General features: G+C 37.6%; 13 protein-coding genes across 13 annotated transcripts; 9 read left to right on the top strand and 4 right to left on the bottom strand.

Moving 5' to 3' along the window:
- Positions 1-845: 845 nt before the first annotated feature.
- On the top strand, positions 846-2336 carry FDP41_012995 (uncharacterized protein; the record flags this gene model as incomplete). The annotated part of the gene is made up of 1 exon (XM_044703575.1): positions 846-2336. One exon carries the CDS (start codon positions 846-848, stop codon positions 2334-2336), a length of 1491 nt encoding a protein of 496 aa, XP_044565920.1.
- A 108-nt stretch (positions 2337-2444) lies between these two features.
- On the top strand, positions 2445-3576 carry FDP41_012994 (uncharacterized protein; the record flags this gene model as incomplete). The annotated part of the gene is made up of 3 exons (XM_044703574.1): positions 2445-2613; positions 2696-2752; positions 2816-3576. 3 exons carry the CDS (start codon positions 2445-2447, stop codon positions 3574-3576), a joined length of 987 nt encoding a protein of 328 aa, XP_044565919.1.
- Positions 3577-4361: 785 nt separating this feature from the next.
- On the top strand, positions 4362-6230 carry FDP41_012993 (uncharacterized protein; the record flags this gene model as incomplete). Its single annotated transcript, XM_044703573.1, has 1 exon — positions 4362-6230. One exon carries the CDS (start codon positions 4362-4364, stop codon positions 6228-6230), a length of 1869 nt encoding a protein of 622 aa, XP_044565918.1.
- Positions 6231-6429: 199 nt separating this feature from the next.
- Positions 6430-8034, top strand: FDP41_012992 (uncharacterized protein; the record flags this gene model as incomplete). Its single annotated transcript, XM_044703572.1, has 1 exon — positions 6430-8034. The coding sequence occupies one exon, from the start codon at positions 6430-6432 to the stop codon at positions 8032-8034; it is 1605 nt and encodes a 534-aa protein (XP_044565917.1).
- Positions 8035-9284: 1250 nt separating this feature from the next.
- FDP41_012991 (uncharacterized protein) lies at positions 9285-10000 on the top strand (the record flags this gene model as incomplete). Its single annotated transcript, XM_044703571.1, has 2 exons — positions 9285-9381; positions 9510-10000. 2 exons carry the CDS (start codon positions 9285-9287, stop codon positions 9998-10000), a joined length of 588 nt encoding a protein of 195 aa, XP_044565916.1.
- A 271-nt stretch (positions 10001-10271) lies between these two features.
- Positions 10272-11405, bottom strand: FDP41_012990 (uncharacterized protein; the record flags this gene model as incomplete). The annotated part of the gene is made up of 1 exon (XM_044703570.1): positions 10272-11405. The coding sequence occupies one exon, from the start codon at positions 11403-11405 to the stop codon at positions 10272-10274; it is 1134 nt and encodes a 377-aa protein (XP_044565915.1).
- A 520-nt stretch (positions 11406-11925) lies between these two features.
- On the bottom strand, positions 11926-13199 carry FDP41_012989 (uncharacterized protein; the record flags this gene model as incomplete). Its single annotated transcript, XM_044703568.1, has 4 exons — positions 11926-12061; positions 12154-12388; positions 12452-12669; positions 12874-13199. The coding sequence occupies 4 exons, from the start codon at positions 13197-13199 to the stop codon at positions 11926-11928; spliced, it is 915 nt and encodes a 304-aa protein (XP_044565914.1).
- A 308-nt stretch (positions 13200-13507) lies between these two features.
- Positions 13508-13957, bottom strand: FDP41_012988 (uncharacterized protein; the record flags this gene model as incomplete). The annotated part of the gene is made up of 1 exon (XM_044703567.1): positions 13508-13957. One exon carries the CDS (start codon positions 13955-13957, stop codon positions 13508-13510), a length of 450 nt encoding a protein of 149 aa, XP_044565913.1.
- A 768-nt stretch (positions 13958-14725) lies between these two features.
- On the top strand, positions 14726-16897 carry FDP41_012987 (uncharacterized protein; the record flags this gene model as incomplete). Its single annotated transcript, XM_044703566.1, has 1 exon — positions 14726-16897. The coding sequence occupies one exon, from the start codon at positions 14726-14728 to the stop codon at positions 16895-16897; it is 2172 nt and encodes a 723-aa protein (XP_044565912.1).
- A 232-nt stretch (positions 16898-17129) lies between these two features.
- On the top strand, positions 17130-18781 carry FDP41_012986 (uncharacterized protein; the record flags this gene model as incomplete). Its single annotated transcript, XM_044703565.1, has 4 exons — positions 17130-17179; positions 17376-17798; positions 17958-18117; positions 18272-18781. 4 exons carry the CDS (start codon positions 17130-17132, stop codon positions 18779-18781), a joined length of 1143 nt encoding a protein of 380 aa, XP_044565911.1.
- A 664-nt stretch (positions 18782-19445) lies between these two features.
- FDP41_012985 (uncharacterized protein) lies at positions 19446-20027 on the bottom strand (the record flags this gene model as incomplete). Its single annotated transcript, XM_044703564.1, has 1 exon — positions 19446-20027. The coding sequence occupies one exon, from the start codon at positions 20025-20027 to the stop codon at positions 19446-19448; it is 582 nt and encodes a 193-aa protein (XP_044565910.1).
- Positions 20028-21312: 1285 nt separating this feature from the next.
- Positions 21313-23523, top strand: FDP41_012984 (uncharacterized protein; the record flags this gene model as incomplete). The annotated part of the gene is made up of 1 exon (XM_044703563.1): positions 21313-23523. The coding sequence occupies one exon, from the start codon at positions 21313-21315 to the stop codon at positions 23521-23523; it is 2211 nt and encodes a 736-aa protein (XP_044565909.1).
- A 1943-nt stretch (positions 23524-25466) lies between these two features.
- FDP41_012983 (uncharacterized protein) lies at positions 25467-27152 on the top strand (the record flags this gene model as incomplete). The annotated part of the gene is made up of 3 exons (XM_044703562.1): positions 25467-26356; positions 26416-26453; positions 26536-27152. The coding sequence occupies 3 exons, from the start codon at positions 25467-25469 to the stop codon at positions 27150-27152; spliced, it is 1545 nt and encodes a 514-aa protein (XP_044565908.1).
- Positions 27153-27161: the final 9 nt, after the last annotated feature.

Raw genomic sequence — 27161 nt, 5'->3', positions numbered from 1 at the left:
CAACTCTCTTCGACTGCTTGAAAATCTTGTTAGACAAGTCGTTAAAAGACGACTTTGAATCTTCAACGGGTGACCACTGTGAAATGTTCAATGAATGGATGAGATGCATCTCTGTATTCATGCAGTTGTAACCTTTGGGCAAACATTTTTTCATACACACACAATCGTAATTTAAATAAAGAAACTGCTGTAATTAAATGGGAAGGTGAAAACGCTGCATTTCATGGGGTGCATAAAAGATCGTGCGCTGGTTTGAGGAGATATTGTGGAAGTGTATACAACCAGAGGAAGAGGGTTGTTGACACAGAATTTTGAAGGCAATGATTGGTGTCATCTGTCGGCTATTTGATAAATATAAAAAATATACTTTATTAAGATCGTTCCATCTTGTTCATGTTTTACAGCGCTCATACAAATGACAGATCCAAAATTCCAAATATTGTCGAAAAATCTTGCAGGAACACCATGTCGAGAAGAAGTCATTTCCTTTTTTGTCAATTTTTTCTAACTTCCCCCACGCAGTATCTGCATCTCTTCATTCAAAACAAATAACATTTTCTGAATTTGGAAATTGTAGAAACATGAGCAATCCAACTGCTTGTTGTAATTGATTGTATTCATTTTCATTCTCTTAATCTCAAAAAGAAATTTTCAAAATGTTTCCTCAATAACAACGACCAAGTCCATTTCTCCTCAACAACAGCACTCCACAAGAGAACGCAAATCCAATGCAGTTGTTGTTTTCATCCCTCTTTGTTCCTCCTTCGAAGTCTGATGATGACATTGTTTCTCTCCAAACTCTTCCAAATCAAATGACAAGTGGCAGCATAAGGGCAACAATAAGTATGTGTGATCAAGCCTCCACAATGAATACACTCACGATGGACCATTCAAACAACCAGGGAGATGATCATTCAATCTTGCAACTCACGATGAATTGGCTGTTACAAAACATTGACAAGCTTCCTCTCGAAACATACGTGAACATTCTCTCCAAACTTTCTTTTTTGGCCAAAACCAAAACACCAACAACCAACAGTAGTGCGCAATCTCATGTTGGAATTAGTGTCAGTGGTGGCAGCGATAGTGGTAATGAACAAGGTTCTCATTGTATGGACTCTCATACAACAAAAACAACAGCGAGTGTCTTTCAGACTCCTGAGAGGACGTTCTCCAACAATCCTCCGTTGTCCATTGAAACACCTTATTCTTTCCTTCAACATGTCGACACCATCCCACAGCATGTGCCAAACATGTCAACACCCTCCATGAATCATCTCCCAGTCATATTTCCAACAAGGTTGACTCACATCACAGAACAAACACCTCCTCTACAATCACAACCTCAACCACCACCAATCGATTCACTCTCGCTCTTGAATGGACAACAAGAAGAAGAATTGCATCCTGTGAGTAATGATGATGACAATGTTGTACATGCTTTGTTGAACTTCATGGAAAGTCCTCCAATCTGCATGCAGACTCTAAATGATGTTGGAGTTCCATCTTTCATGGTGGTGGGTGCGAGAAATGATGATGATGGACCTTCATTACAACAACAACAACAACAACCATCCGCACGATCATCATCATCATCATTCACAAGTAGCAAAGTTCCTAATGACACTTTTGCAGCGATCACTCCAACCATGACGAGTAGCAGTTTTAAATCTTGTCAATCACTACTTTCCATGCCTTCTTTCTACTCTTCACCACCACCACTTCAACAACAGAGCATGCAACCTTTGAGAGAGGAAAAGGTGGATCTGGTTTCTCCAATGCGTTTGGTCATTTCTGAAAAGGTTTCTGACGAGAGGATTCCTCTCTGTGAACCTTCTCCTTCGACCACAACAACAATTCTCGTAAATCAACAATCCATCATGATGAATGAACCAACAAGTCTTGATCACTCTCATGTGGTCACCAAAGTTGGATCAGAGGACAATTCATTCTCCTCATCATGCTTGTCCTCGAAATCATCATCTTCCAAATGCTCATCCAAAACAAACGGTGGGAAAAACATCATTTCCAAACCACACAAAACAAAAAGAAATAATCATTCATCCAAACACACGAATCACCTTCTGGTAAATGCATCTTGCTCTCAAAACAAAGAATTACGTTTGAATCCATTCTGCAATTACTCAATCGAATCCTTTTCGAATCAAAAACAAGAAAAGAAGAAAAGAGGACGACCAAAAGTAAGAAGAGAGAACAGCGAAAACGAAACCATGACGAAGCAACAACCTCAATCACAAGACACTTCTTCTTCCAATTCACATCAGGCTTCATCTGTCTTTTACACCAAAAGCTCTTTTCGCAATATCAACTTTTGACAATTAATTGACTGTTGTTAAGCTTCACTCTCAATTCCTTTTAAAGACATTTTACAAAAATGTAAATGACAGCAACAGTAAATCCTCCATTCATCTTCGAAAAACAAAATGCCTAAACGTCTATGGTGTGGTGCTTTAGTGTTTGTTTCATTGTGCATGATCTTGTGCTCTTTTTCTGCATTTGCAAAACAGGAAGAATTTTCTTCTTGTCGTTCCCTTGCTCTTGGCTCTGGTGGCGATCGAGGATCTTTTGAGATTGGAGTATTGAAATATTTAGGTTTGTATTAATCAACAAATCATGGAAAGAAATTTTTAATAGGTCTAACAACATCTTTATTGTCACAAATTCATCAACTCAGTCGAAAAGAGACCTCTAGAGGAAACTCAATATCGAGTCGTGACTGGCAATAGTGCAGGTAAGTGAATTAGATGCCTTTACATTGGGTGTTGGAATGACATGCATATTCAACATCGAATAGGAGCCATCAATGCAGTGGCATTTAGTCAATTTCAAATTGGACAAGAAGTGAAAGCAGTGCAGTATCTTCTCAACGAATGGTCCAGTCTAAAATCCGACTTGATTTATCAAAATTGGAAACCATTTGGAATTGTTCAAGGCTTCTTTCTAAAAACTTCCTTATTCGACAGTTCTCCCTTAGAGAGCTATTTGTCAAAACATTTAAATTGGACACAATTACAAAAATCTGATCGATTCTGGAAAGTAGGAGCCACTGATCTTTCAACCTTCTCCTATCGAGAATTCACAAGTGAGAACCATCTGAATTTTGATCAAATCGTAACGGCAGTGAGAGCAAGCTCAGCCATTCCAGGAATATTCTCTGCTGTGAGTATTGACAATTCTTTGTATGTGGATGGCGGAGTGAGATATGTGACACCCATTACAGATGCCATTGAGAAGTGTAAAAACCTCACTTCGGGAAGTGTCGTTGTGGATGTTTTGTTGGCCATTAATTCCGTTCCCTTTCCGAAAGTGTTTGATTTTCATACCACGCCTTTTATTTTGTTGGAAACTATGTTTGGGTCTATGATGGATATTGTATTGAGGGATTTAGAGAGTGCCCGACTTGCCTATAAGGATGATCCTTTGGTGGAGATTAGAGCCTTCATTCCCAATGAGTGGCTTCCAGGTTACTTTATTGGATTTGATAAGCAGCAAATGGAGTATATGATTGAGAAGGGATATGAAACCGCAAAGAAGTTCTTTGAGAAGAAGAATTAAGTGTTAATTGTGTGTTTATTAGACCTCGAATCGCCAACAACAACAACTCTCGGGTTTGGCTCTCTCAATTTAATGATTAAAAATTGCTGCCCGCATATGGCCGAGTGGTTTTTCTGGAACTGTGGCAGCCAACTGGTCCAGCGTTCGAATCCCAGGGGTTGCTGCTGTTATCGTGAGCAGTTTAAACACCTTTACTTCCGGGGTGCCTGCTAGGAAGTCACTACGTATCTTACGTTCGGCTTTTAAATAATGTACATAAAACCATCGAACAACGTTTATCATCGAATAAACTCATCCCTGAATTTTTTTTCTTTCTTCAGAAATTATTCAATTCCACATTAGGCTTTCACATCAACGTTGTAAATTGGAGACCTCAAAAGAAAGGTTTAATTATGTTGCTGGACCACATGTTGACTCGCATAAAAAAATTTTCGTTTTTTCTGTCCGTGATGATGAGGTTTTTATATCGATAATAAGGCAAATGTCTCTCTTTTCTCAAAAGTAAAATTGGAAGATTGAAATATAGAGCTTTAATGAGAGTGAAGGACAAATAAAACAACAATGGCGCATATTCGTTCGCTCAAGGAAATACTATTACAAGCACCGACCCATGATGAAGTTCATGAAAAAAGAAATTGGAGATAGAATTATTTGGATGCGAGGCCTCTCTCAATATTATTCTCCTTTTTCGGGAGACGAAAATATTATTTAGAGACTTCATTTCATCTGATGAATAGTATCGGAATGGAGATCATTCCATTCATGATGTTATTTATTGAAAAATAATGTCATCCCTTCATTCTACTCCCATGCATTCCAACGAAGATTCAAGAGCATCAAATAACACGTCCTCGTCGAGAAGAAAATTTTCTCTTCCTCTCTTCCGAACCAAACAAGAATGCGAAAAAGAGGCAATGGAATTTGCTTCTCATTACATGATCATTTTCGAAGAGATGATGAACAATGAAGATGCGAGACGAGTGTTCAAACAATTTCTGAAGGAAGAGGCTCATAATGAAGAGCCTCTCAATTTTCTGGAAGACCTCAAAGTTTACGAAAAAGAATTCAAGAAGAGCAATGAATACTTCTTGCAAGATGATTCACAAATTTCTTCGACGACTTTCAAAAGCATCACCAAGTTGTACCACAAGGCCCACAAACTCATTAACAAGTATGTTAATTTCCATGGACAAAGTGAGCTCAATTTGGGTCATTCTCAAAACATTACTTTACGAGATTGGAACAGAATCCAATACTTGATGCAACTTATCACTTCAACGCAAGAAGAAACTTCTGTAGACACGACAGGAAGCCCTCCCACGTCACCAAAAAGCCCACGCACACCAACTTCTCCCACTGCGATATTCTTTCCTGTCTCCCCTGCTTCAACACCATCTGGTACTCACAAAAGTGAACAGAATCAATCCAAAAATCACTCAAAGAGAATTATTTACAATAGAGATTTGGTGAGACAAATGATGGAAGTGCTCGATCCAAAACAACTGTTTGAATCTTGCAAAGTGAATGTGAATTTAGATTTGAAACTCGACCAATTTCCACGATTCACACGATCACAATGTTGCCACTTGTTTCTCTACTTCAATGGAGAGGCATTCGCACGCTCTATTGCTGTAGATATTTCAAAAGGTAGAAATTTGGATGTAAGATTTAGACCAAAGGATTTTGAGACACAATTAGTGACAGATAAGGACATTTATTTTGCGTTTTCAATGTGTGAAGATAGTCCACACTGGGATTTGGTGTATGATAGCAAACAAGTCAAATTGTTTCACTCAAAAGCAAACTTTACATTTCGCAAAGACAGTTCTTCCATGAACCTCTCGAAATCAGTTTTGATTCTTCCATTCCCTGTTGAAAATGTATTTAATGCATTTTGTCATCGAGATTTCAGATTCAAGATAAGTGATCGACTATTACCAGAAAGTTGTTCTCTTGAATATGTCCCTCCTATTAAATCATTTAAAACCAAGGATCCACAGAAGGAATTAGTGATTGACGAAAGAGACGAGCTATACGATAGTGCTTCCCCACCTCTTGGTATTGCATCTGGTTTCTTAGGGTTTGATTTGAAACTTCCTTTAGTTAAGAAAAGAGTTTGTTCTGTCTCTCAAACCTGTATCTACGATACTCATGCAGAGTGCATTGTTAATGTGGGCCATTCAACTTTACCACTTGATCATTCCCAACAATACAAGGATTTTGCAAATGACAAAGTCGTGATCGACCTCCACTTCTGTAGCATGTTTTTCCGAGTGAACATGACTACCACTCGACTCGTTCAAGTGTGTTATGTGGACAGCAAATTTCCACTCAATTCTCAAGCTCTATCACAAAACATCATCACCAAACATGCAAAAACCATATTTGAAAAATTTGAAAGCGCCATGCGCCTCTACAACAAGAGTTGTAACTCCACTCAATCGCCAAATGAACATCACATCAGCTCCTCACTTGCCTCAGATGTGTTCAAAATTCAACAAGCGCTCGATGACAACTCTCGTCTGTACCCCAATCGGTCTTGGTTCAAAGAATACGAGTCGAGAAAGAAACAAACGGTCACACCCTCCAATAACGAGGACAGTGTGGTGTTTCCTAGAGGCCATTCATCACATGGAAAAAGTTCCTACCTGTAAAACTAAAATGTATTTTTACAGCTCGTCTCATACATATTTGTTCTTAACCAAGGAGATAACTAATCTCTGCCTCTGTTGAAGTATGAAATCAGCGAGCTCCATCTCTCACAGATAAGATTTTGATATGTTGCATGTTGACATTCTGTGACACACAATTAGAGTCCAAAGAAAAAACACATCTCAAAGCCGTCAAACAACCATGCGATTGTTTAAATCAGCAGACGCATCGGACAGCAGCAGTAATGAAAGGAAGGGAAGACACTCTCTCATTTCTCGATATATGGTGGTCTTTGATGAAGTCATAAATAACAAAGATGCACGTAATTGTTTTAAGCGATTTTTAAAGGAAGAAACTCATAGCGAAGAAGCGTTGCTGTTTTTGGAAGACATGAAGTCGTATAAAAACGATTACCACAACACAAAAGTAGAATTTGAAAAGGATTCATTCGAAAGGGGAAACAAATCAACCATCAAGATGGTATATAAGCTCTATGATCAAGCAAAGCGAATAGTTTATAACTACATTGACACCATTGGAGTCAAAGAACTCAACTTGGGTCATTTCAAGTCCACCATAACAAAGAATTGGGCCAAAATTGACTATCATTTCAAATCCATGTTTCCAGATCAAATCATTTGTGACACTGCCAGCAATACATCCAATTCCGCCTCAACTTCGAAAAATTTAAACACTGACATTAAGGATGGACTGACACAATTATTTCTCATGTTGGAACCAACGAAGTTGTTTGATTCCTGTGAAGTCAACATTATTTTAGATTTGAAATTGGATCAATTTCCTCTCTTTTCTCGTTCCAAATTATTGGACAATTTTTTAATCGAAATGGGAGAAACATTCACTCGAAGCATTGCCATTGATGTTTCAAAAGGGAGAAACATTGATGTGAGATATAAACCCAAAGATTTTGAATCCAGACTCTTGACCGATAAGGACATTTATTTTGCATTTGCCTTGTGTGAAGATACACCCGATTGGCGACTCTGTCTTCAAGAAGAAGGTCTTTGCTTGTATTATTCAAAGACAGTCTATTCTTTTGGAACCTCTAATCCCCATGCGCTCAACAAGTATGTTTTATCATTTCCGTATCCCCTTGAGAAAGTCTATTCAGTGTTTAGTGATCGAGAGTCACGACTCAAAATCGATGAGGGAATGATGTCAATTTCACATGCCATGACCTACCGTCCTCCTCATCACAGTCATGCGAGTAACAATAAGGCGATTGTGGAGTCAGTGACCGAAGAACGAGAGCAATTCTATGATGAAGATCAACCACCCCTTGCTCTAACACTTGGATGTTTTGGAATGGATTTAAAACTACCTTGCGTTAAGAAGAGATTTTGTTGGTTTTCAGAGACTACTATTTATGATCCCTATGCAGATTGTATTGTGACAGTGGGACATTCCACTCGATCTTTTTCACATCCGGATGAACAAGAATTAACACGAGGCAAAGTATTGATTGATATCTTGTATTGTAATCTTTTCATTAGGATGAATGAGAATACCACTCGATTCATTCAGACCTCCTACTTTGATCCAAAACTTCCAATCACAGATGGATTCATCATCAATGCATCCTTAAAGTCTCGTGCGAGACATTTCAGAAAGAACTTTCTCAAACTATTAGAAACGATTGATGACAACTCCCCCATCTTGCAAGCAGATTCATTCCAAAGTAAGAAGGCTATTGCAGACAATCAGCTCGTCTATCCTGGACGATCATGGTTTCAAGAATATGAATCAAGGAAAAAAGGAGGTGTGACGTTGAATAAACAAAATTGATGGAAATTGATGCAGCATTGTGATCATTCTTTTTCTGTCGTTTTTTCTCTTCATCGTCTTTGAGTTATAAAAGTCAATTCCAAAAATAGAAAATAATTAGGTGTTATATTTTGAGATTGATAAAGAAGATGAAAAGCAAAGTGGCGCAGGGGGAGCGCGGTGGGCTCATAACCCACAGGTCCTAGGATCGAAACCTAGCTTTGCTATCTTCTTTTGGGTTTTTATTGATTGGGTATACTCATGCCACCTTTCCCATTCCTTCGTCAATGCCATCACAGCCTCAAATTGCAACCCAGTCTTCTTATAACCCTTCTCTAGTTCTATTTCATACCCCTTTCCAAGTGATGGAAAAGATGAAAACAGAGGGTGTTCGAAAGTCAAAGCTTACAGTCGATCAAATGATTGTTCTTTCATTGTTTGCAGGTATCTTTAAAGGAGTGTGTAAGTAACGAATGGAGCCTTTCTTTTAACCACCTTGATTAATTTTCTAACTAATGGAAACCCCTTATCAAGATGTATCTTTTTGGGTGATAAAGATGATATGAACAGCACTCTCTTGAAAGTGAATCATAGAAAAGTAACAGACTTCAAACCATCAGATGTTTAACTCAATCTTCCTACTGTTATGTAGCTTTGTAATTACAGAATTAGAACCATGAATGGCTACGGCCATATCACGATGAATGCACCTCATCCCGTCCGATTTGAGAAGTTAAGCATCGTCGAGCTGCATCAGTACTGAGGTTGGAGACAACTTGGGAACCTGCAGTGCTGTAGCCTTTTTTTCTTGTCAACCTCACTTTTTGAGAAATAGTATATTAATTCCGTGTCATCAGTCTTTTGTATTGTCGAACAATATTTGTTCCTTGGCGGTACTTTGCTCGAGTAAATACAACACTCCTGCTCACAATTCTTGTCCAACAACAAAGATAAATTACAAACAAAGGCTTGCGCTTTTGTCACTCACAGTTCATACAGTCAAAGACTGTAGCGGGAGTGTCGCCATATTCCTGGCAGGCATCCCGTCCAAAACATGATTCAATAAGAGAAAAAGGGTGGTCCTGCATGTATTGGTGAAGAGAGTAACCATTTGGAATTCGGGCGTTCCAAATTAGGAACTATCACGAATGTGAATTCTCAAACAAAAAAAATGATGACCAAAGCACCTCGTTCAACCTTTCGTTGTAAATAATGTGAAATTATCATAAATTTTTTTTCGAATTTAAATTTCTAAAATTTAAAGAAAAAAAATGGCATCCAAAGAAGGCTCGTCGTCGATTGATTTTTTCACGTATTTGATCGGAAAGTGGAAGAGAAATTTGGAATGGAGAGAATTTGGTGGAATTTGTATGTTGAAATTTCTGTTGATTTTATTTGTATACGAATTCATGAAATTTGCCAAATCGGAATTTTAAAAATCATTTATAATTATTGAAACTATTTGAAATGATGAATGCACCACATTCAAATGATAGATCAACATTTATCAACAAGTAATACATTTCTTCAATTTGAGGAAAATACCAAATACGAATCCACCTACCTTTCAGAATCGTCCTCCACCACCAATACTACCACACCAAATCATCGTTATGCTCGTTTCTCGTTTGGAAATTCACCTCAAGACATGAAATTTGCCTATGAAATGATCTTTCAACCACTCATCTCTTCATCCACAACTAGTTCCTCCTCTTCAACGACGACGACGACAAATCATAGACTTTCACAACAAACGCAAGCTCAACAAGAAATTCAACATTTTCAATGGAAATATCTTGGAAATATTTGTAAGGGAGAGTTTTATCCTTTAAATAATGTGGCAATTTTAAAGGTGGTCATGCCAACGTCGTTCATTACCACCACCTACCGAATTATTGATGAAAGCACAATGGCTGTCGTCATTGTCGAAGTTGATGAGAAACAGCAACCAACCATTCAATACGGAAATATGTATCGATTGAATTAAATGAAGATCTCTTTAAGAATTTGACGAATTTATTCAAATGCTGGCGAAGATGGCTTTCTAGACACTACTAGTATCCAGAAGAGTGGCCATTTCACACAAAGAACATTATTAGAGTGGCCAAGTCAGTGGTCACGCAGTCTTATACGATTGACTTGTATGGAAATAAATTATTTACAATTCGCAATAGAAAAACCTAGCAAGTTGAGTAGCCCAAATCCACAGAGCTGTGAGAAAAAAGAAATTTCAAAGTAGTATTGACATTGAGATTCCCTTACTCCTTTCTCTTCTGAGAAAACACATGTCGAATACTCTCAGAAATTCTCAATCGATCTTCCTTTCCATATCGATACAGCAAAAAGTTCCTGTCTGGTTTTCTACCACCTTCGAAATATAAAGTATTGCAAAAGTGTTTCATAAAGTAATAGATTTGACGAGCACATGGAAGAATTTCCTCTTCAGTCTTGCCAGTGTAATAGATCAGATTGGAATTCCACTTTTCACCCAACTTTCTCAAAGATCTTGCCACATAAATGGCAGCACATGCAACAGTGCTTGGAGTGTAATTCAACATGTTCATATCATAGAGTGTCATTTCATTCACAAAGGAGGCAATGAACACTTGCACATCATCGAATTGCACACTGCATTTGAGATATCTCTTGAGAAAGACATTGGAGCTCGCAATGGTCAAGTTAAAATCAAGAGTCTTCAAAATGAGTCTTTCCATGTGGAGGATTTCTTCTTTCGAATACATTTTTCGAGTGATTTTGATGACGTGCTCGGTGAGCAATGGCTTCACTTCCTCATACTTGGTGGCAATGAAAAGAGAGGTCACTGCCACGAGATGAATCTTTTCAAGGGCTACATCAGGATGAGCACTCAAAAATCGATCAAAAATGTTCACACACAAAAACATGGTCTCTGGGGACAATTCGAAATGGTTATGAACATTCAAAAGCCAGTTAATGGTCAAGACACGAGTTTGTTCATTAAAATTTCTCTGGAAAGTCATGTAATTTGGATTCGGCATGTACTTGGTCTCAATGGATCTGTAATGTGAAAAAATGTCTTTCACATACTCGACACAGGACTCTGGCTTGTCGGCATCTGAGGCATCAACCTTAGGACTCATGATCATGGCATCGACCGCATTCTTTCTCACAGGAGAAGTGTAAGAGGTTTCCTTTTTCACAGTGGTGGAATTGTTGGGCTTTACCATGGTTGGAATTGTTGGCTTTTGAGTGATGGCAACATTTTGGATGGAATTCATGGTAGAGGCAGTCTTGTTTGAAATGTCAACCAATGCTCGTCGATTGGTGTTTTGAGAAGGATTGGTACCAGTGGTGGAGGCGAGGGAACCGAAATTCATCGAAGCTCTCTTCTGTTGAGAGTCCAAAATGGACATGTTGTTGAGATTGTTGGAGAGTTGGTTCTCCGTATCAATGTTCATCATCATCATTGGTGGAATGTGCTGGTAAGAGAGGTTGAAATTGGGTGAATTCTATGGTTTCGATAAAGGAATTAATGTCGATCGAAGCAACCGGAATCGATCGAAAAGAATCGAAAGGGTTGAAGGAATGTCAAATGAAGGTTCGACTATTAATACGAGTACTGCTTTGAAGACTGCCAATACTACTTACACAATCACGAAGATGATGAAAGTTTTTTTTTGATAATTATTAATTTTTTGAAAAATTGCTGACATTCATTTTTTAAAAAAATTGTGTAACGGCTAGATCCGTTAAAGTTTACAAAAAATGAATACGAAAGAGGAAGGTCAAGGGAATAGATGAAATGCAATTCGATCTAATTGGATATCATCTATTATTTCAATATGATAGAGATGTTCACACTTTTAACCCATGTTTGAAGGTAATAAGGATTAAAAATTATTTTTTGTCGAAAATAGTTAATTTTGTGTTTAATCACTTTCTTTGATGGACTGGATGATCAAAGGCGACCTTTCCGTATTCTGAGAAGGATCCATCATAGAGTCTGAGTTGATCCAATTCCACTCCAAGTAAATTAAGAGAATAAAGAAGAGCACAACCAGTCACACCACTGCATGGAGAAGACACATCAACGGATTCACGACATTGTATCAAGTGAAATGGATGATAAAGAAAGGAAAAGTACAGCAAGAAAATACATACCTGCCACAAGTTCCAACAATTGGCTTATCGATGACAATTTTGCCATCCACTTGCTTGATGTTGAGGCCAGCTTTTTGGAAGAGCTTTAAAATTTCTTCATGACTCTTAAAGGTCTTGTCCTCTGGATTGACCAATGTAGGGAATGGAATGTTAAAGCTGTTTGGAATGTGACCACTTTTCAAATTAGGACGAGGTTCTGATTGTGTTCCATTAAATCTCTCAGCAGATCTTGCATCTATGTGAAAAGAATGTTTTCATTCGTGAGATGGCAAGAATTTTTAAATGACATTGCACATACCAACAACATATGCCTTGTTGCTATTGAGGTTGCTCAAAATATCGTCCAATTTTACAATAAATTGCTCTTGGAAGTTCGCCTTGTAAGGTTGATCTCTCTTCTCTGGCTTTGGTGGGCCGCTTTCAAGTGGATAATTTAATAATTTCCATTTCGTGAGACCACCGTCCAACAAACTCACATCTCCCTTGTGACCAAATACTTTAAACGTAAACCATACTCTGAAATATTTTCATAGTAGGTAAACAATAATTTCGCAAACCATTATGATCATCAAAAATTATCAATTCAAATTATTTTCATATCGTCACGTCGTCGATGGGTGTTTGGTGAAAGAAATTAGTAAAAGAATCAATGGCAAAAGCGATGTTTGATTTTCTCATTATTTTAACAATCTTGTTGTTTTCACGTTTGAATAGACTCACCTGAAAGCCGAAGTAAACGCTGTATCATAAACTACGACATGATCAGTATTGACAATACCCATCTCTGTAATACTCTCTTCAAACATTTTCACGGGAGGTAACATGTGGGGCAGATCAGTGTTCGGATCACTCAAAGCATCAATATCAAAGAACAATGAAGTCGGAATGTGTTCATTCAAATATTCCTTATATCCATTTCTATTCGTGGCGGGCATGTGCCATGATCCATCCAAAACTTTAATCACAGAAGATCTCATGCCTGGCTTTGTATCCAGCAAAGCTTGCTTCAAGGCTTGGCATGAAATGAGAGAGGAATATCTCTTCATATTTTTTTCTAATAATTTTATTATTTTTTATTTAATTAATTGACCAAAAAGTAAGCCTTACTTGCGATCATCATGTTGTTGTTTTTTATTGGATTGTTGTGGCGTCACATGGATATTGCTTAAGAGATCAAGCAGTGTGTGAGACAGATCGTATAAGCACAAATGTTCTTGGTTCGCCTGAATCAACCAACAAATGGTAAAGTCCTATTGAAAATGATCGTTTGGAACCATCTTCCAATGACAGAGAAGAGTCCTTTCCTTCTCGTTTCATCATCATCACGGTATCGACACGCATTCACCCATCTCTCTCATGGATCCCACAACTTTTTCATCTCTCTTTCTAACTCTTGTTCATTCATCTCGAGGAATTCTTGCAACATTTTCCGACAATTTTCATCCATGAAACTTTTCATTTCGCATAGCATGATGAATTCATCCTCGCTCATTGGAGCATGATGTTCATTGTTGCCTTCATGATAATGGTGGTTATTCGATGAACATGTGCATGTTGTGGTGGTTGCTGCAATATCAAACTGGGAATAGTTATTTGTGGAGCATGATGAAGAAGAATTATTCGTACTTCGAGAAGGATGATAGATTGAGAAGGAGCAACTATTCGTAATGGTGGAGGATGGGGTTGCCATGTTGTTGTTGTTGATATCAAGAATGATGGGTTCTCTTCTCCTTCGTTTCATCATCATGGTATTTTGTTGTGATGATGGAAGTTGGGAAGATGCAGTTGATGAAGTAGAATTCATGCTTTTCGATTCAATGATTGAATTCATCATCATCATCAGAATAACCATTTGAACTGTGTTTCTCTCTTTGTTCACACACACGCAATAGAGAGAGTGATGTTGCTGAGGTGTTGCCTGACTGTCGTTGAGAGGTATTATTATTAAAATGATAATAATAATAATTATTGTCAATATTGAATGAGAGAGGTGTGAGTGGAGGTGTGAACACAGAATGAGCACTGTGCTTTCAGTCTGATTCAAGGATGAAGAGGTCTTTTTTGTTAATTGGTCCAATGAATAGGAAAGAACGATTTTGAGCCAAGAATTTTGTTGAATGACCTTTTTTGGACAAGACGCAAGTGTGAAAAAGCTTTTTGAGTGTAATGACAACAGAAGATGAAGAAATGATTCTTCGTATGTGGGGTCTTTCAAGAAGGGGATTTGTTGCCAACAATTTAAATTGTGAAAGGTTATTCTTGCGGTGAGAGGTGGCAATGAGGGAGAAATGAATTTTTTTATTAAGATTTTAAGGAAAACGAGCGCCTTCACAACGAAATTGGAAATTTCCAAATTTGTTGTTGAGATGAAGAGAGAACTCAACCGAGATTTCCTTCATACCTATCATAAACCAAGGCATTCCTGCGAGCTTTTGGGATACAGGTATCATCTGGCAGGTTTGAAAACTGATGATCCTTTCAAAAGTTGAGTTCTTATTCCTGTGGGAGAACTTGTGTTCTTTGTATTTCGTTGGGAACGAGAACTCGCCAATTTTAAGTCAGTGTGAAAAAAATGTCATCGTTTTCGCAACTCGATTCTGATGTTCTTTCCCACATCTTGTCCTTCGGTCTTCTCTCTGCCCCCGATGTACAATCTCTGAAATTCACCTGTCGATCTCTTTATCAATTCTTGAGTGGTGGCTCTTTTTCGAGTCCATTACGATCACAAGAAATTTCTTCATTGCCACCAATTCATATTTCCGATTCATTAAGAAACCAGCTGGAATCTCTCTATTTACCTCGAGTGGTGATTCAAATGGGCCTCAATGTGGATTTTGAAGACACTGAACAGGGCGAACCCTATCAACATGTCATTGATGCCATGAAGAAAATATTTCAGAACAAGTGTCGAAAAATTTCATCGCAAGAAGTTGAAATTGAAATTCAGTGGCCTAAGTGTAAAGAATATACGAAAAGTGAAAAGGAGAGCGATAAGAACGGTGGAAATGCAAATCAGGATGAAGTGGAATATTCAACACTATGGAAATATATCGACAGTGCTCATGTGAATTCCGATAAGAATGGAAATCGAGAAATACTGACCGAGTTTTTACATGCTCGTTATTTTTCAAAGAAATCCGCCGCAAAAAACGACATAGAAGCATCTAATTTAAACCCACTTGATGACTCTGAGAATGGCATTGCTAGTGTTGAGAAGCAATCAACTCAACATTTTTTGTCTCTACATGAGGAAACTCAATTAAGAAAATATGAAAAAGATGATTTGACCAATTCAACGCCACCACAAGAGGATCCTTATATTTCTATTCAGGAATTTCTCTACTCTTGGAAAAACAAACATTTCGAACATGGAAAAAACTTATACATTTCTCAACTCATTGATTCTGATTTGAATCTCAATGCATGCCAATTATTTGACAAGTTCATACTCCATCTTCATTTTGTTCCATGTATGAACGATCGAGATCCTTCATATTCTACTCAACAATTGGAGGACAGCATTTCTGCAACCTTAACACATCCAAAAAGGAAAATCCGTCACAAATTGAGAAATTTCATAAAGCCCTATGGAACAATCTATGATGGAAGAGGGATTGAGAAGTACCAATTTTTGCCTGTAGGTGATTGGACACACGCACATGCAGAATTGAAAACCTCAGTATTTGTCAAAATAATATTTTATTACCTATTTAAGGATTATTTGATTGGAAAAATTGAAAAGCAATGTTCCATGAATTTAAAAGCAATCTATGATACAGAAAGTGTCAGATATTTAAAAAAGATCATTGAGGAAGAACGGTATCAAATCAGGAATGGCTGTTCCAATACTATGAAATCTGAAACGAAACATTCACCTCTTCGAAGTTTTCTACTGATTGAAAACAATGTAATTAAGGCCTATCAAAACTCAGTCTTGAATTTATATAATCCCAGTTCAGGCAGTTGTGGTCGTGTTGGCCGCACAACACTGTTATCTGTGATTCCAAGTTCCAAATTCCCATCATGTTATGTTCCAGTGTTGTCAATTCAGGAACATTTGGCATTAATGTCATTAGAGAGCATGAACGACAAGATGAGAAGAATATTTGTAAGTCTGTATTTGGAATCCATCTATGCATCAGAAATGCAAATCTCTGATTCTATGAGAAAACACTACGAAGAAAAGATGGGTGTGAAATCCAAAGAAGGAATTTCATTCACCACCTCTTCTCAGTCACCACCTTCCGAATCCACAAACAACACCAATGCTCTGAATCTCTTATCATTCACATTTGAAACTCTCGAATTTGATCGAACCATTAGTAAGATGAAACACAATATTGTGGAATTTCCAAAATATCCCAGCATCAGCCTGTCCAAAATTTCACACACACGTCCCTCTCCTTTACGTCTTTTTCAAGAGACTTCCATCATTGGTCAAATCGATCGATTTATACTCGAAAATATTTGTCCCGTCAAGGTCTTGTGTTGCTGCAATGTTTCAGTCATTACTTGTTGCTGTCTCACCACAGCTTGGTGTGGATGTTATCGAGGAATAATTTGTCCCTTATTTCTTCAGTGGTTGGGCGTTCCCAAATGGCTAGGAAATTTATTTTGTGATAGCCATCGATTTTTACCTTCGTTGGATTGTGAATTGTGTTGTAATGTCATGTGTTGCAAGTCACCAGAAGAGTATGATTCGTTTAAGGTGTATAAGAATGCAACAGTAAATGATACTTTTTGACACCATGTTGATCAAGAAGAGTATTCTTCTTCGAATTTCTGAGAGTTTTTCAAGAATTGAGTTGCAGCAACATCGGTAGGGCTCGCGGGTCTTGAAGGTCTTTGAGATAGAGATCAAGTATGTATGTACTGTTCTCTCTCACAATAGTATGCCCAACCCATGATGAATTCCCTAAATTAGGCCCGTCCTGATTCCGAGAACTCCTTTTGTTACAATTTTGTTTTGAAAAAAAATGACAAAATCATTCATCGCTCTTGCCGTCCTGTTGTGTGTGTTGGCTGCGTAAGTGTTGTTTGTGGTTTCAAAAGCCTTTTAACAAGTATGTGGGGTGGTACTTGTTTTATTGAAAATGATCTTGGTGATGATGAATTCGGATTTGATCTCTCTACTTGTCTGAAATATCACTACTATCATCATATTTCTGATCATCTTTATGCTCCCGTGTGAATGCCATCATGATGAACTATACCGAGAATAGCACTGTATCAGCTCAAATTCACGAGTTGAAGAACGGTATCATGGTTCCTGTTCACGTTATTGCCAATGCAAATGAAAATTATTTAATCAATTTGAGAAATAATCATCGTGGTGCTGTAGCCTATGCTAGCTCTTATGGCTGTGATGCTCCAGTTTCTCTCTTCGCAAGCACCAAACAAGTACCAACTCCAGTCAATTATCAATGGACCACCACTGTTAATGTTTCTACTTCTACCTTGTTGGATATCGATCAAAGACAATTGGCCGATGCTGATCAAGTTTACTACACTTTGACAACCTCAGTTACTAGCCCATGCTCAGTTTTCTTTGTTGTCCATGTTAGACACTCTTTGAATTTGATTCAATTGGAGGATTCAGTTCCACAAATGGGTGCTTTCCAACCAAACAGCCAAACTCCTAACTTGTAGGTTTTTGATTTGTTTTTTGAGATGTCGTTGTTTTTATTGAACAAATATTCAATGATGATATGACAATTGTTGATTGGTTGGACTTTAATGAAACAATTTCGCACATGAACCTATTGTCATCATTTTAATACTCATTTGTGATTTTCATACTGTAGATATCATTTCTTGGAATATGATTTGGGTGGCAACGACACTCGTTTGGAATCAATCATGTTTGCTGTTACTAATATGCACTTTAGAACTACTGGAGATAAGTCCACATACAATTTGTTTGTCTCCAACACTAACTCTAGACCAATTGAAGGAAAGAGTCAAGTAAGTATTTATGCAACAAATTGGATCTCCTTGATTCATGCTTGTTTGTTTCTAAAAATCCTTTCCTCATCAATACATCATTGAACTGTTTTGCAACATTGACAATTATTTTCTAACTTCAACCATTATTTCACATTCAACACATCACTAATAGTGGCAAGGAATTAGTACTACCAATGGTGATTCTGCTGTTGTGATTAATAGATGGGATCCAAGATTCGTCAATGGAGGAAAATACTGGATTGGTGTCGAATTCAAGCCTGATGGACCATTCCAAAAGAAGGATGATGCTCACTACTCTGTCGTTGTTCATCCAAACTTTGGAGCTAGAAGATCCTCATTCGATAAGCCAATCATTTTGTTCGAAAAGACTCCACAATTCACCTTCGTTCCACAAGGATCCATTGCATATTTCAGTGTTTATGTTGACAAGAGCGTTGCTGGTAAGATTTTGAGCCTTGATGCCAAGATGGAATATGGTGATGTTTTAATGTATGTCTCCTCAAAGACAACCAGACCAGACAGAAATACCTTTGATTTCAGAGGTGGAAGAAGAGTTGAATTCAGATATGATCAACCAACATTTATTTACATTGGTGTTGAAGCTTTGCCACATGCATCAGGTTTTGCTGCTGCTGAAATTACATTCAATCGTCTCAATTAAATAAAGTGATCTGAGCTATTACTAAGGAGAAGAAGGTTCACTGAGCTTTTTCGAATTGTAGACATTGCCAAGTTCTCGCCATAACACTCCTGTCTTTTCGTGTAACACTTTGTTGGGATGAACTGAATTTTGTGAACACTTGGACCTTAAGATCTGCCAACTGCTTACAACTTGAATCTTGGCTTCAATAATTAAATGCAAAAACAACACTCAACTGTTGCCTTTTCTTCATCATGAACCTTTTTAAAATTGAAATTGCTAATATTTATGGTGCATTGTTGAAAAAGTGGATAATATGGCAGGGTTTGCCAAAAATTGAAAGAGCTGAAATTTTCTTCTCTGAAGACAACAACAAGATGGATAACACTAATTTCACGCTTTCATCCATATCTGCTACTAATAAAATACTATCCATTTTCCGAATTATTAATTCATTTTCTTTATTTGCAGTAATTTTCCAAATTTGTTTCGAAATTGCATCATAGCTCCATTTCTTCGAACATTTTCATATAATGAAATGCACTCGTTTTTCCAACCCTCCGCAAAGCGTTTTTTCGTCCATTCTTGGCTTTTGCGACATTTGTGTGCTGCGAGATGAATGATTGATCGTTCTTCACTCATTCACACACCAGTTACATTCAAATGATGGCCTTCTCAAACTTCTTTAAGGACTCCAACACATTCTGACTTGTTGTTCAAACTCTTCTTCAGTCATTTCTGTGAATCGTTCGAGCATGGCCACACACTGTTCATCCATGGGCATCATTTCAGGTAACACATCCCAAGAATGCATTTCCGCTCGAGAAGAATTCGAGTTCGAATTTGATCGTTGAACAGAGTTTCGAAATATCGAATGGAGTGCGGAATTGGTAAACATGAGAGAAGCTCCTGAGGATGACCACGGCGACTGGAGAGGTTGTTGTTGAGAGAGTTCTAAATATGAAGAATTTAACACAACATTGAATTGACTCGCAGCGTCATTGGAAGAGTTTTCATCTGAAGGGTCTGTTTCCAGGGAAAGAGAGTGATGATGCATTTCAGAGAGAGTGGGTTCAATTCGTTTCAATTTTGTACTGAACGAGAATTGAGTGGTGACATGAATGGTGGCAGTTGAAAGTGTCGTTGGGAAGTGAAAAGTCGAAGCAGTAGCGGCGTTGATCAAGGCCAATGATGGATAATAACTCAAAGCTTCAGAAGAAGGAGAGGTTCCATTCGATGATGATGTGGAGACAGTCGTCGAGTGCATATTTGTCATTCTGTTTTCGGGAAAATTTATGTTTGGAGTTTAGAAGGTTATTGAGAAGGTTCTTTTTTTTGGAGAATCCATGCTTAGTCGGAGACGGCAATTGGTTGCATTTAATGATGCTATCTGCTTGAAGAAGAAAAACGAATATTCTTGACAGGGTGCCGGATGTCACTCGTCAAAAAAGGGATTATTGCACAACCCAACAACATGTACATATTTGAAAAAAAATTACTCCAGATTCTTTATTTGAGGAAATACTCGGATCAGTTGAAGGTCAATGTCCAAGCAATTCTTTCATTGAAAAATTGTTCGATTAATTGTTGAAGTGCCACAAGTGTTTTCAAAACGAACAACAACTTTATTACAAGTTGTCTTCAAGTGTTGTTGAGAGAAATGGCTGCAAAGAAAAAGTTTGTCAATTTTTATCAGATAGCAAAATTCAAACACCAGAAAAAGCATGTGAAATCCTGAGACAATTCCTGAAACTTGATGATGATGCAAAAAGAATTATCATCTCAGATTTGGAAATCGTTATTACCAATTCTCCTAAAAAGATTCTAAAAAGCGTTCTTTTGAGCGAAAGGAATTAAGGTAAACGGAATCATGGTTCGCCAGCTAGATGAATGCGTCAAATTAATCACTCACAAAATCATCGCTTGGATGAGATACCTTCAATGATACAAGTTCAAGACTCCGAAAGCGATTTTTTCTTTAGAAGCGAAAACAAAAGTGACTTCTTATTTGATTTGCAAAATGCGATCTGATGCGTTGTGTTTCTTTGACTTTTTCAAAAGAATTGGTGATGCAAATCAAAGAATGATTTAGGAAGAAAATCTCAAAAGAAATACCAAAGAAATACGTTTATTTTCCAGAAGAGAAATTTCAATTTTCTTCTTTTTCATGAAAAGATCGCTCACAAGATCATGGCTTATTAAAATTTCCAAGTTCTTCTTCAACCTGAAAAAAAATTACAAAAAAATTACAAAAAAATGTACAATCTATTGTTCAGCGAGAGATGCTCATTAGATTCCGCCACGAAATTGTTGTGCTTATGGTAGATCTTTTCCATGTGCCGAAGGTAGAGGTTCACAGATAAACGATCGATCTGCGCATCACGATCCTTTTCGGAAATTAAATGTCATTTTCTTTCAACCAATCACTATCATGAAAATAATTTCTATTCAACCAATCAAATGATCGCTCGTCATCTTTAAGTCGTCAAAAGATCTTTTGCCATCCTGTCTATGTAATCTCATTCCATCATCAACAGCAAACAAAAAACAAAATGGCACCAAGGAAGTCCATCACTCCCAAGAAACAAGGAAAGAAGACAAAACAAGGAGACGGCGACAACGAAAATGCTTCTTCTTCTCCCAGAAAAACTCCTGAAAGAAACCTTAGCACAAGTACTCAAGAATTCAACGAAAGCACTCTCCCTGTCCCCTCTCCTACTGAGTCATCCACAAAGAAGAAAAAAACATCAAGAAGCTCTGCGGGATCTTCTTCGAATGACACACAATCATCGACAATATCCTCTTTAGTAAATCCTACTGTGGTTCCTTGTCCAACCAAGGAATTCGAATGTGCCTCTGAAAACGTCACCAAGCTGTTTTCAAATCGCTTGTATGTCATTCCTGATTATCAGAGGCCTTATGAATGGCAACCCGACGATATCACCAAGTTATTGGATGACATTTTTGAGGCCTTAAAAAGAAAAGATCGAAGATACTTTATGGGAAACGTTCTTTTAAAAAAAGCAGAATCAGCACCAAGGGCCTCTATTATTGATGGTCAGCAACGCTTAATTTCTCTATCGATAATTCTTGCTGCTCTCCGCTCTCTCATCGTCAAGAAGGAACATTCAGATACCTTGTACAAAGCCATGATCGACAATATTGAAGAATGCTTAACTTCAAAACAGTATGAGACAATGGGCCAAGTCAGAATTGAAATTCAAAACGATGTCACTACAGTTAAGAAAGAAAACACTTTTTTCAACAAGAACATTGCAAATCATGGGTTTTTCAATTCCAGGGTAGAAGAATCAACCAAAAAATATTTTGACTCATATCTTGCAACGTTAGAAGAAGAGAAAGTGGTGTATTCTCAGTCCTCATTCCAAATGGCCAAGAACCTCCTTCATACAAGATATCATTTAAAGAAGAATCTCAAAACGCAAGTAGAGATTGTGAGCTTTCTAACTTATCTAAGAAACAATTGCTCTGTCATGGTGACAACAATTTTACCAGAAGAGAATGAGTTTGTGATCTTTGGAACCTTGAATTGTCGTGGAAGAGATTTATCTCCAATGGATGACCTCAAATTACAGTTCAGCCAATATTTCCTTGAGAAAGATAACGAAAAGGCCACGGCAATGAAAAAATGGATCGATATGCCCCAAGAGATGAAAGAAGATTTATTCTCATTGATCTTTGAGTGTGTTTATGTTACTCTTGCTGACACTGAGGTGACAACGATTCGCACTTCTCAAGCACAAAGAGCTTACGATCGAATGCTGCAACAGTTGGCAGAAAAGAGCAAAATGACTCATCTTGAGTTTGTGAACAGTTACATGCAACCCCTTTTTGATGCTTTTGGTATGCTAAAGAGAAGAGGTGGAAGAGGTGCTAGAGATGATAGAGATGAATGCGATCTCAGTGAATCTCTCGAGAGAAAGGTGAGTGTCATTCAATACATCACCGAGAACTACTTCCAAAAAGCAGTTCGTGAATCCTCGGTGATAATGATGATGATTCTTTTAGCCATGTACAAGTGCAGACCTAAAAGCACAGGAATGTTTTCTGCGTATCGTTTAGACCATTTGCCCTTGGGCCATATTGAATCTCTTATAGGTGTTTGGCATGATTATCTGCTCAAAAATGCTCTCTACGGATCTCAAAAGGTCACCTTTGGTCCATTGCTCAACCATATTAAGAGTCTTCTCAATAACACTTCAATATACAAGGAAGAAAACATTGAAGTTCTCAAAGGAAAACAATGTCAAACGGTCAATCGATGGAAGGCAAAGATCGAAAGACAACTCGATCTAAGCAAAGAAACAACCAAGAGCGAAGCCACGCAATTGGCAAAGGTGTTTGAGGTGGTTCTAAAAGTGATTCACTTTTATGACCCTCAGTCCATCAAGACACAAGAATTTAATTTTTTCGACTCGGATAATTATGAATTGGAGCAAATAATGCCAAAGCCTTATGGTATGAAAAGAGGGGATTCTGGTTCATTCTTGAAAATTGGAAATTACTCTCTCAAGAAAAAGTTTTCTCCTCTTCCAGTGGATGTTCAGAAAAAGCTGGCTGCTCTCAATAAGATTGTTTACCCAATAACAAGCAAAAATGTTTTGCATATCTCAGAGAAAATTGTTGGTGACGACAAAAGTTGGGCCAAGAAGGATTTGGAAAAAAGAACAACAAGTATCACAAATTTCCTTGAACAATTGTTGGGTGAGTCATTAGATGATAGTTCTGATGAGGAGGAGTAACGCAAGAAAAAGGACCTGACGTGTATTCATGGTACAGATTCAGAACGAAACTGAAATCGATTATAAAACATTTATTCAGTATATGACACCGAATCCAGCTGAGATTCTTAATGAGAACAAGTGTCAATCCGCATTCTTGTCATTCTAGTGAGTTTGTGGCGTCGACGAGGATTTGGATTTATGACAATTGGGAACTCTTGGATGATCCTGAATGCATCAGCAAAGACAGAGACTTATGATTTAACACTAATATTTTAGGGAAAATGAAACCAGAGTGGATATTAAACATGGTTAGGCAAGTATCGACTGAGATGACAATATATATTCAATTCTATTTACAAAAGAATCGAAAGACAATTCGATCAAAGGAAAGAAACAACCAAGAACAATCAGATAGGGAAACTGTTCCCTAAAAAAACCTTCAAAATGCCCAATAATCTCGTAGAAAAAGAGCCATCGCGCACGATTTTAGTTGATTGTTGCGATGATCTATCAAGTGAGTCCACACTTGCTACTCCTGTAAAAACACAGGTATGCCTTCTGTCAAGAGAATTCTTAAAGATATGTTGGCCAACATGCTTACAAAACATCTCTTCATTAAGTTTTCAACAAAATTAAAAAGGCAAGGGTGGATTTTCGCCACCAATCGCTTCTGATGAATGAGCAGTTTGCGGTATTAGAATTACACAACTTGCCTCACAAACAGTTAGTCTCTGGCAATGTCAAATGGTGATCGCGACCTCACTCCATCTGTTTGTTGTGCTTTCATTAAATTTGTTTAATTTACAGTTTTTAATTTTAGATTCTGCATGTTTGAAATTGTAATTGAAAAATTTGCTCAACCAATTTTGATATTTACAACAAACAATAGTAAAATTCCATCTTACTACTAAAGTCCACGGGTCATCGTGCAGTTCTTCCCATCCATTCTGTCATCTTATCTGTTGGACATGCTTATCATCTCAATTTTAATGTGAATCGAAATTAACATACACTGTCATAAGAAATCATGAGTACTTTTACATGAGGATGGGAGTGAATAAAAACCCCAAAAGAAGATAGCAAAGCTAGGTTTCGATCCTAGGACCTGTGGGTTATGAGCCCACCACGCTCCCCCTGCGCCACTTTGCTTTTCATCTTCTTTATCAATCTCAAAATATAACAACTAATTATTTTCTATTTTGGAATTGACTTTTAACCATACTCTTGAATGATCTGCTGAATGACTTTCTTTTTAGAATCCAAAACTTGAGCGAAACCATATTCCAAACGATTGTAATTCACGCAATAACTGGTTGGAACAAACTTATTCACCACGATTTTCAATGCATGGCAGAGTTCCTTTCTTTTGGCAGCCATGTATGGAATTTCTAAATCAAATCTAAACTCTCAATTTCAGTTTACTTTGTAGCCGAAAATCGTATTTAGCTAAATTTAGGCCAAAAACTGGGGATTTAGCCATCGCTAAATTGCAAAAGTCCACTTATAAGAATGGCCACGGCCATATCATTTTCAGTTTTGTTGAGAACAGCACTCTCTTGAAAGTGAATCATAGAAAAGTAACAGACTTCAAACCATCAGATGTTTCACTCAATCTTCCTACTGTTATGTAGCTTTGTAATTACAGAATTAGAACCATGAATGGCTACGGCCATATCACGATGAATGCACCTCATCCCGTCCGATTTGAGAAGTTAAGCATCGTCGAGCTGCATCAGTACTGAGGTTGGAGACAACTTGGGAACCTGCAGTGCTGTAGCCTTTTTCAGTAACCTTTTAATGTTATCCCATTTGATAACCACTTTGAACTCAAAGGAGCTCTACTTCTTGAGATATGTTAATTCAGTTTCATCTCTTCAAAAGAACAGGAGATTCTTTGTTTCTTCTACTTGTCTTTCGAACTAATGATCAACAACCAATCACTCAAAAGAGATCACAAAAAAATGAAAGAAATTCCTTTTCGTGGCAATTTCAACCACAAACCACAAGCGGCGATTGTTCTTCTTGTCCTCTCAGCCTTGTTATTGTTGTTCTTGTCTTTGATCGAGGTGAAGGCCAATCCACTCTCCACCACACAATTAGAGGCTGATCCGACCGTTGATATTTCAGCTGTTGGAAAACAGCATCGTGAGGATCCACTCTCCGATGAATTTAGAAATATTTTGAAACAAGATGCCAAACTCCGAGATGATATCATGAAACGATTTCAGGAATATTTGAGAGTTCCAACACAACAACCAAAACCACAATATACCAAGGTGGTTGATTTCCTTTTGAGTTGGACACGAAGAATTTTCAATGTGAAAGAGAACGAATTGGTTGAGCGTCAGGTGTCTCCTCGTCTCAGAGTTGCGGAGAATGACAGAATCAAATATTATATTTATGCGTGCAAACCTGAGAAGCCTTCATTCATATTGACATGGAAAGGAAAGAATCCGCAAAAAGGATCTATTATGATCAATAGTCATACAGATGTTGTGCCAGTAGATAAAGACCAATGGAAGTATCCACCATTTGATGCTGAAATGGTTGATGAATCAACAGGTAGAGGAAGAAGAGTGTATGCTCGTGGAGCACAAGATATGAAATGCGTTGGTTCTGCGTATTTGGAAGCCATTGATCGATTGGTTCAGTCTGGATATCAACCTGAGAGAAACTTGCAAGTAGTTTTCATTGCTGACGAAGAAATTGGAGCAGCGGATGGTTGGGAATGTTTGGCAAATGACAAACAAATGATGAACGAATTGAATATTACCTTTGGATTGGATGAAGGTCTTGCCAGTGGAGAAAATGAAGATGTCATTCCAATTTATTATGGCGAAAATGTTGCATGGTACGTTCAATCTTGCATATATTTAACATTATTGTTTTCAACAACGTGTGACAATCTAGGTGGTTTGAAATTACTGCTGTTGGGAATGTTGGTCATGGTAGGTACAATCACACATTGTCTTTGATGAATTTTAAACGTTTTTCACGTTTACAATTATTTTCCAAATTCATCTGCAAAAGGTTCTCAATTTATTAAAGATACCAGTACTGAAAAGATTCACAAATTACTTCGTGACAAGGTATTTCCACTCAGAGAACAACAGCAATTGCAAATGAAACTTCAAACAAAGAATCCAAGAGAAAAATCGCAACCTAGCACAGTTGTGACCATTAATTTGACTGGACTGCGAGCTGGCCACACATCCAAAGAGACTGGAGATTTTACAAATCCTAATGTTATTCCAAGAACTGCTACAGCGTTATTTGACATGAGAATTCCTCCTCATATTGACTTGGTTGAAATGGAAGACATGCTTCATGAATGGGCCAATTATGTGAACGGAACAATTAGATTTATTGAACAACCTAAAAAGAATCCAATTACTGATCTCGGAGATGCCACTGTAAAGAAATTCTTAAGTATTATCAACGACAGAATGAAAACTGAATTGAGAATTTTCCCAGCAGCCACTGATGCACGTTTTCCAAGAAGATTAGGCATCAATATGATTGGTTATAGTTTCATGCCAAACACCAAAGTGCTGCTTCATGACCACAATGAATATCTTGATGAATCAGTTTATTTGGAATCGATTGTGCATTACATTGCTATCATCAAGGGCTTGCTCGATCAATAAGCAACATAG

Source organism: Naegleria fowleri, assembly GCF_008403515.1.
Source record: "Naegleria fowleri strain ATCC 30894 chromosome Unknown tig16, whole genome shotgun sequence".
NCBI classification, from domain to species: domain Eukaryota; phylum Heterolobosea; class Eutetramitea; order Acrasida; family Naegleriidae; genus Naegleria; species Naegleria fowleri.
This window is presented reverse-complemented; position numbering and strand designations above follow the sequence as displayed.